Source organism: Physeter macrocephalus, chromosome 12 (assembly GCF_002837175.3).
Source record: "Physeter macrocephalus isolate SW-GA chromosome 12, ASM283717v5, whole genome shotgun sequence".
In the NCBI taxonomy this organism is placed as follows: domain Eukaryota; kingdom Metazoa; phylum Chordata; class Mammalia; order Artiodactyla; family Physeteridae; genus Physeter; species Physeter macrocephalus.
Window position 1 is genome coordinate 51,201,705 of NC_041225.1, and position 10,980 is coordinate 51,212,684.

Sequence of the window (10,980 nt, forward strand, 5' to 3'; positions counted from 1 at the left end):
GTGTCCCCTGCATCGGCAGGCGGACTCTCAACCACTGCGCCACCAGGGAAGCCCCAAAAATGTGGATTCTTAAAACAACATTGTCTTGGGCAGGTGCTTTAAAGGAAGAGAAAGCAATAGGCAAGTAAGCCATGTTCAGGTTGTGATCATATTGCAGTCGTATTAGGAAACATGGTTTGTCTCAGGGTAAGGAGAGCTAAAAAGGAAACTCTAAAAAACTCTCATAAAGGGGGAAACTTACTCCATTTCCTGCTAAACTGTTGGTGACAGAACTTGGGAGGAGTGTCCTGGAACTGGGCTGCAGTTCCCAAACCCAATTCCCTGGAGGTGGTGTGAGTCAGCGAGGGTTCGGGATGCCAGCTGGGGAGGACCAGCACGCTGGTTGAAGCTATTGTCTCAGTGGCCTCAACAACTATTATAGAACAGCTAAATGTGAGGGGGATTTGATGGAAAGTTGGTGATAAGAACACTTCTGAAATTTTAGTTTGTGTACGATTTGGACTTTGGGGTATCAATTTTATTCAAGGCTTATTTTCTTAATAGCTATATACTACATTGAAGTGCTAAGAAGGTATTTGGCCATGCTCTGTTATTGAAAATATTCTGACTGGAGAATAACTTGCATTATTATTATAATCATACCTATCTATTAGAATCTTTCTAATGTAAAGCCAAAGTAGAGAAATTAAGATATGCGTGTAAAATGAACCATCAGATCACAAAAAGCAGCACTTTTATTTTTCACTAACAAGCAATCTAATTGATCTTAAATCAAATTTTTAGCAGTTTAAACTTTCTACCTTGAAATCAGACATTATGAATAGGCATCCGATTTTCTAGAAATGCCTTTTTGGTGTCGATTTTCTCTTTAGTGGAAATTTTACTTTCACGTATTTTAAATAAATTTTGCTGATAGGATTTTTTTCTCTTCATTGATAGTTGAAATGTACTCTAAGAAAATGAACTGTGCTGAGTGGGACTATGAAAAATATCACTGTATGTAATTGCTTAAAGCCCTGTTCTGTGTTTGAGGTTTTGAAATCAAATAATGTTGTATTTATTTTGACCTTTTCCTAATTGACTTTATAAGACAACTATGGCTGGAAAAAAGCCACTGGCTGCCCATGTCTTTTATATGCTGACCTCATGGCTAGAGCAGACACGCCTGGCAGAGGAAGGGTGAGGGAAAGTTTATCCCCTCTCCCTTCATGCAGCAGACAGATTGTACCTCTTATGACTGGGAGGAAAGCATCTAGGAAGTGCTTAGGAAGCGTGTTGGCATAAATCTGCAAGGTGCAGAAACCAGGATGATAATTATTTTGCTCAACATCAGTAGCCAGTGTCTTAAGAAGCAAATTACAAAAGATTAGCTCATTGGAAGGCTTCTGGGCACAACAAGGCCTCTTTTATGCTTCCTTCTGAGCTTCAAGTCTCAGTGGCAAGCAGAGCTGTTATGAACAGTTGTGTCGGTTGTGCACTGTTCAACCCTAGAAGTTACCATTCACATCATAATCTTTCAGTGCCTACCGACGTAGCCAAATAAATCACTGCCAGAGGGAAGAGTTACAAGGACTGTATCTGATTCTGAATAGATCCAGAGGGGAGGGTAAGAAGGGAGTTACTTCAGATTAAGATAAATAGCAATATATGAGCAAATCATAAAACAGAGTTACAGATCTTAAAACAGTTCAGTTTTGCTTTGCAGCTTTATTTCCTATAATTAAATGGGATACATATTTATGAATAATCTATTATTATGTTTAACAGTACTTTAATATTGCATTAATTACCTAGAACTTGTTCTTCAAATGATGATCCAGTAGTACATCTTTATTTCATAACCTTGAGGTCTATACTTCTGAATATTCATCAAGAGAGTTTTGAATAGCTTCAAAACTTAAGATACAATTATTTTTACCCTTAGATTTTAATAATTTAGTTTTATTAAAAGAAAACAATATTTTGAAAATTTAACCTGACTTAATATTCAAGAGAGTTTTGAATAGCTTCAAAACTTAAGATACAATTATTTTTACCCTTAGATTTTAATAATTTAGTTTTATTAAAAGAAAACAATATTTTGAAAATTTAACCTGACTTGACCTTTGAAATATCATTAAATTTCTCTGGACCTCAGTTTCCTCAGCAGGAGGTTAGAGTGTCCATGATTACTTACAGTGCATTCAATTCCATGATTGTCAGTCGTCTGGAAACACCCGTGTGAGCACCACCTGAAGACAATAGCGCCATCTGGTGGTGATTACCTCATATTATAGCCCACAAGTTTCAGTGACAGATTGTCTTCCCAATATTTTGCAGCCTAATACTAAAAATGTCTGCTTAGAATTGTAGAATATGTAAGTTAGAAAGGACCTTAGAGATCAACTAGTCTTGTTTTCTCATTTTACCAATTAAAAGTAGAAAGGTTAGATGAATACCAGACTTTAAAGGATACATTTTTTTGTTTCTCTTGACTTGTTTTTGTTTGTTTGTTTTCCTGTACGCGGGCCTCTCGCTTTTGTGGCCTGTCCCGTTGCAGAGCACAGGCTCCGGACACGCAGGCTCAGCGGCCATGGCTCACGGGCCCAGCCGCTCTGCGGCATGTGGGATCTTCCCTGACCGGGGCACGAACCCGTATGCCCTGCATCGGCAGGCGGACTCTCAACCACTGCGCCACCAGGGAAGCCCTTGACTTGTTTTTTAATTGGGGTTAAATTCACATGACATAAAGTTAAGCATTTTATAGTGAATAATTCAGTGGCATTTAGTATATTCCGTATGTTGTACAACATCCTCTTTAATCTTAAGCACATGTGTAGCTCAAATTTTAAAATAATTCTTACTTGGTTAATGCAAAAAACATAACAGAAAAAACAAAATGTATTCCTTCCATATAATATTTATTTTTCCTAATTGTTGACTTCTCAGATTGTCACTTCAGAGTGGCACTTAATGAGTAGGAAAGCAGGAAATGAAACAGTTTATCTGTCCTTCCAGCTGGAAAAATATGAAGTAGATCAGCTTAGAAAATTAACATGTTGAACTTTCCTCCTATTTGCCTGTTCATTGCATTGTCCAGTGTTGTCTCTTATCGAATATTAGAAGTTACTTCATTCCTAATTTCCTCTGAGATTGCCTGAATGCAAGACTTAATGTTTTACTTCCAAAGCCCTGTTTACTTAGAAATAGGGGAAACCTTTCATGCAGTCCTTCCTGAGAAATTCACGTTATCAATCATTATTTTAAGGTTTTCATGTGTGGCATAATTTAATGCTGTTACAAGTCTATAAATTTTGAATCCAGGTTTTAAAAATGTATTTCTAAATGGAACCTCCATTGTTTTGGCATTCACACCCAACAAATCTCTCTCTCCAGTTATAGTCTGGCTACGTAAACAGCAGTGTGATGGAAAACGCTGGGAGTGACTGAACTTGGAAGGGGCAGCATTAGGTGAAGGTTGGGGGTGAGGGAACTTGATTGGTCTACAGCCTGTGAGTTTCCTTAGAGCATTAACATTTACAGGCGTCCCACAGAATGTAAACCCTGCCGAGACTAGACTTCATTATTTCCCTCTCCTCGACAAGTACAATTTAATTGAACATTAAGCAATTTGATCTCTTCCACCTAATAAATTGAGCAAATTCAATAAATATAAATCCTGCTAATGATAAAGCTGACCCTGGTGGGGCTGAGCTCGCCAGCATTCACGGTTATTACTCTCCCTGGAATTTTAATCAGAAATGCTTATTGCTGAACTAAGTACTTACCTGATACTTACAGTCTAGGGAATGTATTTAATAATTTTCTTCTAAGGGTTTCAGAAGGGCAGCTGTGGAACTGAAAGAGCATGGTTTTGCAGATAGACCAACAGAGTCAATCCTTCAACTAAGCTAGGACAGTTATGCTGTAAATCTTAGCTTCCTTATCGGAAACAGAAGGAGCTAATTACAGTTATTGCATAGGATTCTGAGATTTAAAGGGAAAAGTGTGCGCAAAGGTACACAGCGCCTAGCACGCAGGAGCTTAATAGTGCATGTTAGCTAACTTTCCTTTTTTCGACTATTCTTTAGCAGGGATCTGTAGTAGGCAGCGTTTATGTGGTCCTTTCATTTCCGAGACTTTCTTATCTATTATATATGCCTATGACTCTGAGTTACCTTCCCTCCTCTTCTTCACCTGGCTGACCCCCTTCCTGTAGATGCTCATCTCCAAGGTGAAGGCTTCCGCAGCTCTTCCTGGCTGACTCTAGGCATTACCTCTTCTTCATGCACTATTGCACATGTCAGTGGACTGTCATTTTATCCTTCCTCTCTCTCTCCCAAACCCCACACTGCCTGTAATATTCTCAGCCTCTGGTGGGATGAGTGAGTCAATCACTGAATGGAGCAGTGAACTGCCTTTAATGCTGCTAAGGCACAGTACCATAATCCTGTTCAACAGTCACAGCTCAAAGGAAGGTATCTAGTCCAAAGAATAGGACGGAGTAGGACTAGAACCCCGGGCTTTTGACTCTGGGTGCTTCTCTTTTTAGCAGGGGTCCCCAACCCCCAGCCCGTGGACTGGTACCGGGCTGCACAGTAGGAGGCGAGCGGCGGATGAGCGAGCGAAGCTTCATCTGCTGCTCTCCGTCGCTCGCATTACCACCTGAACCTCCCCCGCCCCCATCACTCGCCTTAACCGACTGAACCCTGAACCATCCTCCTCTCCCCCCGCCCCCACCGTCCGTGGAAAAATTGTCTTCCACGAAACCGGTCCCCGGTGCCACAAAGGTTGGGGACTGCTGCTTTTTCGGATACCTGATTTTCTCTCACAACTCCGCAAGTTTTAACATCAGGAAAGCAGGTTTACTGTCTGCTCACCAGGCACTGTGGATGAGAGTGTACTCTCTGAGGATGAGTAAGCAGACAGACACCTGAACAGATGTCCAGTTCCACAGGGTGTGGCATCACCAGTAGAATCCTCTCTCTTACGTTCCTTCTTCTGTCATCAGTGCTGGATGGTATGTTCTGTAAATGGTCAACATTTTTCTAATTCCATAGCTTTTGCTAATTTCAAAGAAAAATGCCGATTATACTACTGGCTCAGCGTGCGCTCAGGTAAATATTCGTTCCATTCTCCCTGTCTCCTTCCTTCATTTCCTGGTGTGTATGTTTTCCAAACACCATCATCAATTAATAGTACATGTGGAGGCCTGTAGGAAAAACACCTGATCTAGAAGTTTCAGTAAAATATGACCCATTTTTCCTTATGCATATGAATTGGTCCTTCTTTATTTGAAAATCGTACACTGCAAACTTTAGAGAAGTAGGTCTTCAGCCCTGATGTGTGGAGAACAGAATGCAGCCTCTTCAACTTTTCTAAAAGCAGCTGAATTTAATCTGCCTCAGTCAGACTTCACCTCCCAGTTTCCTCACACGCCCGACTGGCATTGTGACGTGTGACTGTCCAGACCAGCCCTACAGATGTGTCTGTCACAAGGAAGGACATTTCCTGCCAGGATATGATAATGTGCTTCCCATTGCTGCTGACAGCGGGGGCCCCAGGCCTCTTGGCTCCAGGGGGGGCAATTTTTAAACTTTTTTTTTCAATTTAGAATTAAAATCAAAGCAGTACCATCTGTCATGTGAATCTGCCATGCCAGGGAACTTAGCGTGATCCATGGCCTGGATCTTGTTTAGACCACGTAAGTGATGGTGGCCCACACCATCCCATGTGTGTCTTTCATAGCTTTGATCAAGAGCTTAGCATTTGTGCCTGCAGAGGTGAGGAGTGCGATGAGTGGGGGGGCTTTGAGGTGTGAATATTTCCACTTTCTATTCATTTCACATTCATATTTGGCTAGATCCTGGACGGACACATTGTATGGTGTCCCAGAAATGGCATTTGCCTCACAAAGTACAAGCCCTGCTAAGCAGAGCTCTTCCTTTGCACCAGGCCCCAGACAACTAGGTGTTTAATTGTTGTCAACTCGCTTAAGTAAGGAGTGTCTTGCGGAAGGAAAAAGGCTCTAGGGACAAAAAATGTGCTCATCTCTACATGTTGAGCTGGATGAAGTGGCAGCCGAGAGATTCTCATGGGCTGCCATCAGGAGCTGTGGAAACAGTTCAGGGATCTGCTATTCCCAGCTCCACGGCCTCAGCCAACCACAACTCGCTGCCTCCCCAGCTGGACTATAGCCATGACCCAGCCCTAGCGATAACCAAGGCCAAGCGCCTCCAAGCTCAGTGGGCTCTGGTGTGGCTTGGGATGCTCAGAGATCCAGCACATGTTAGAAGGGTGCACGTGCCCAGATCCTGGAGGAGACGCCTTACCCAGGATTCACTAGAAAACTCCACGATATTCCAGTTGTTCCCTTAAAAGATGATGAGAAACCTACTGGCTACCCAAGGCATTTCTGAAGGGGTCGAGCGTATACTAACAACTGCTGAACATCAGTTTTTCCCCCTGTATTTTGAGTTTTGTTGATCTAGTGTTAAAATGTGTTGTTGCTGATACCTTATCACTGTCTGATCAAGCGATTAAATTTGCCCAGGCAGTCAAAAATTTTTGAGATGAAGACATCTTTCTCTGTTTACTGAGTTGGAGTTTCCCTCCATCTATTTAAAAATTTCAAATCTTGAAACAATATCTAAAAACATCTGGAGACTGTGCTTTCATTGCTCTTAATTTATTGTACAAGTCTTAAGCTACGTTTAAAGTTTTGCTAACACTATGTTATATCAATCATTCTGATACCGTCTTTGCAAATCCTCATTTATTTCCAGATGTTCAGCAGGGACATGAGTGATTTTACCTAAAAGAAAAAATTGTAACCTCCATTTTCTTGGTGCTTCAAAAATTTATGAACAGTTCCATAACATCATCTCGTTTTTTAATACATCAGTAACAGAGGCAAACAGGAATTATCCCCATGTGACAGATGTGAAAACTGAGGCTCGCCCACAGTTGCTAAGCTGGAAAGTGAGTGGTACAGTCAGGACTTGAGCCCCGGCTTCTGCCTCCAAAGCCCATGTTCTTTTCACTACCCCGTGCTCATTTCACCCTTAACCCTGGCCAAGAAGGAGAGCAGATGTGGCAATGGGAGAGGCAGCATGGATGGATTAGGATAGACCCATCATGCTCCCAGAAAAATAAATCAAAATGCATGTCCTGGTGTTGATGGGACTGTAGCACATCTTCAAATACAAAAGAGAGTACACTGAATGTAGAAATGATGTTTTGATAACTGAACAAAAATCTTGAAGTTTGGATTGGTAACGTGTTAGATAAAGTGAAGCAGCAAAGGACAGTAAGTTCTAGAAACTTGAGAAAAATGCATGTCCAGGGATGAAGGGAGGGGAAGGAAGATGCAGCAAACCGCAGAGGGTCCCCCGCCCATTACTCTCCTCTGCTTCCCTTTACGGCCTGGGTCACGTCCAAAGCCTTTCTTAGGAGCTACTCGGTAGTCCTCAAACAAAGCTTACAGTTTGCTTTTGTGATGCCTTTGGGTAAACTCTTTTTAGAATCCCAAATACCTTCTATTAAGTAAATCCTTCTCACCTACTTAGTTTCAGGTCAAGTGTTCCTTTTCTAGGAAGCTGTTCCTAAACATCACACAGGAACAGAAGTCCATTCCTCCTCCACTCCTCTCCCATTTGATCCCTTCCTTTTGTGATGTTAGACGGTGAGAGCTGGGAGGGTGGAGACCAGGTCATCTCTTGGTGGAAGAGGCATGGTCTAGGGGAAAAGCCATGGGCCCGGGACTGGAGAGTGAGGTGCTGAAGAGGAGCATACTGCTCAGCCATCTCTGGACTTAGGTTTGCAAAATAAGAGCATGAATTTTTTGCAATATCCACTCTTGATCACAGCTGTTGCCTGGATACAAAATGTTGTCTCCCTTTCAGATGTACAACAAATATATATAAAAAGTCATGAGAGAAAATGACCTCAGTGTGTGAAACCTGTAAACATTTCTGCAATCTTGCCTTTGCAGGGAAATCCTTAATTCTTCTCTTTCAAACCTGAAGCAGAACTGACAACCATTTGTGTTCTCTTTGTTTGAAGCTTTATTTTTGTGAGTCAACGATCTTTTTCCAGGTTTAGCTCTTTCCTTAATGAAATTAATATTTCTCATGAAATGGTTTCGTGAGGAAGTGCTCGGGGATGTCGGGATGTCTGGGGTGGGGGTGTGCGCCATTCCTGGAATGCTTCCCACAAGAAGAATTTGAGGAAGGGGCAACCATGATCCTACCCTGTCTAGGGGTTCAGGGTCTTTTCTGCTTTTACGCTCCCTTTTTGCACTTTAGGGGAGAATGTGTGGGTGTGTGCACGTGCATACACACAACGTACCTCACACACACCTTTGACTCCTTTAAGAGGAGGGTGATGGAAGAAAGCCTTGAGAGTTCACACACTTGCCTCAGTGCTTTTCTTTAGTTTTGTTACAGAAGGAACTAAAATAGAGGAAAACTCCTTCAGTCTGTGGTCCAGGCAAGTGTGGCTGCTGCCTGGTGTGGCTGCCCTGAGTGTCCAGCCAGTCCTGGGGCCGGCCGACCTGCAGCTCTCTGTTCCGGCAGAGTTGTTGAAGTCTGGGTAGCCCCAGAGTTTTCACCAACTGCTAGATGAATCCTTGGGCAGTATATTTTCTATAAAATGTGCGTTCAGAGCATGAAGATCTCTCTTCTAAAGCTTTCCTCTCTAGACCTTCTAAATAACTCTGCTCCAAGGTATGGGTAAGGGCCTGAGACCGTGAAATGCACTGAAAGCACAATCATCCCTGAACATGTGGAGAACCAAGATCCCATGTGCTTGTGAGGAGGACTAAAGGGGGAGTTAAGTCAGATGGCCATGGGAATGGGAATGTGGCCTCAAGAAGTGGTAACTGCAGACGAATTTAGCTAAGGTGCAGAAAAGGCAAAGACAAGAATTACAAAGGAGCTAAGGTAGATGTAGGAGAGGAAGAATGTTAAGTGTTCACCCTTCAGCTGCATGACTGAGTTCAAGTATGGTGCTGCCTCATACCGGTTGTCATTTAGCCACTCCATGCTTCTATTTCCCATTGGTAAAATGGAGATAATAGTAGCTTTTCATAGGGTGGTGTAAATATTTTAGTGAATTAATGTGTATTAAGTGCTTAAAACAGTACCTGGCACAGAGCAAACATTATACAACTCTTAGGTATTATTACTAGTACCATTACTTCACTATTACTGTTATGATGATAATCATCATCATCACTGCTATAATGTTATTCATAAGGACCAGGTCTTGAGTAGAGAAGTATAATAGTAGGTACTGAATTCAAATGGTACTTAGTAGCATCTTCGTTTGGTTGTGTCTCATTCTTGGATCACCAGAGATGCATTTTTTCTCTCTCTCTAGTGAGTGGAAAAGTGTATAGCTGTATGAATGACTACTTTATACACTTTAAATGTTTTGATGAAAACACCTGATGGGTTCAGATAAAGCCATTCTTCCAAAAGGCTTGCAGCACTCTCCGATGGCTCCTTTACTCTCCTGGGATACATTCTACCAACTGTTCAGCTACTGTGTTGGGTCTGCTATTCAGAATCTTAATTATGCTGTGCAGCATGAATTGTATGTGGATGTATAGAGCACCCATAAAGAATATTGAGATGTTTCAGGATCAGGGGTGTGTGTGGGAGACGGGGCACGCGGTGACTGGGTGCATCCAGGTGCGAGCAAACAGCGATGGTGTGTCACGTTCATTGTCATTTCCTTCTTAGATGACTATGCCCAGCTGTGTAACATCCCCGTCACGGGACGCCGGCAGCCATATGGACAGGATGCCCTGGTCGACTTCAGTGAACAATACGCTCCCGAAGCTGATCCCTACTTCATTCAGGACCGTAAGCAACATTTTTAGTTACTTTGGAACTAAATTGTGGTTCTAAAGTTTAGTCAGTGGTTCTCAAAATGTAGTCCCTGAGAACTTGTAAGAAATGCAAATTTGCGAGCTATGCTGTAGACCTGCTGAATCAGATACTGGGGTGAGACCCACCAATCAGCTTTACCAGCCCTCTGAGTAATCCTTACATACACTCGAGTTTGAGAACCACCAGATCAGATTATGAGTCTCACTGGTGGGAATGCTATTACGTTTATTTTCTTTTATTTATTTTTTGAATTTTAATTAATTAATTAATTTATTTATTTATTTTTATAAATTTATTTGTTTTTTTTTTTTGGCTGTGTTGGGTCTTTGTTCTGTGCACAGGCTTTCTCTAGTTGCAGCGAGTGGTGCGTGGGCTTCTCATTGTCATGGCCTCTCCTGCTGCAGAGCACGGGCTCTAGAGCGCAGGCTCAGTAGTCGTGCATGTGGGAATCTTCCTGGGCCAGGGATCGAACCCGTGTCCCCTGCATTGGCAGGCAGATTCCCACCCACTGTGCCACCAGGGAAGCCCTATTTTTTTTTTTTTTTTTTTATACAGCAGGTTCTTATTACTCATCAGTTTTACACACATCAGTGTATACATGTCAATCCCAATCTCCCATTCATCACACCACCACCACCACCCACCCACCGCTTTCCCCCTTTGGTGTCCATACGTTTGTTCTCTACATGTGTCTCTATTTCTGCCCTGCAAACTGGTTCATCTGTACCATTTTTCTCGGTTCCACATATATGCGTTAATATACGATATTTTTCTCTTTCTGATTTACTTCACTCTGTATGACAGTCTCTAGATCCATCCACATCTCAACAAATGACCCAATTTCGTTCCTTTTTATGGCTGAGTAATATTCCATTGTATATATGTACCACATCTTCTTTATCCATTTGTCTGTCGATGGGCATTTAGGTTGCTTCCATGACCTGGCTATTGTAAATAGTGCTGCAGTGAACATTGGGGTGCATGTGTCTTTTTAATTTTTTTAAATTATTTATTTATTTATTTTTGGCTGTGTTGGGTCTTCGTTTCTGTGTGAGGGCTTTCTCTAGTTGCGGCGAGCGGGGGCCACTCTTCATTGCGGTGCGCG

The 10,980-nt window shown here is 42.2% G+C and overlaps 1 protein-coding gene across 8 annotated transcripts in view; it reads left to right on the forward strand.

Moving 5' to 3' along the window:
* The window catches only part of LOC102973572 (latent-transforming growth factor beta-binding protein 1), a 259,508-nt gene that overhangs the window by 241,327 nt on the left and 7,201 nt on the right, over positions 1–10,980 (forward strand). For all 8 annotated transcript variants that reach the window (XM_055089108.1, XM_055089107.1, XM_055089111.1 and 5 more), the window contains one exon: positions 9,726–9,848. In XM_055089108.1, the coding sequence (XP_054945083.1) occupies positions 9,726–9,848 (123 nt within the window). The remainder of the gene's footprint in view (positions 1–9,725; positions 9,849–10,980) is intronic.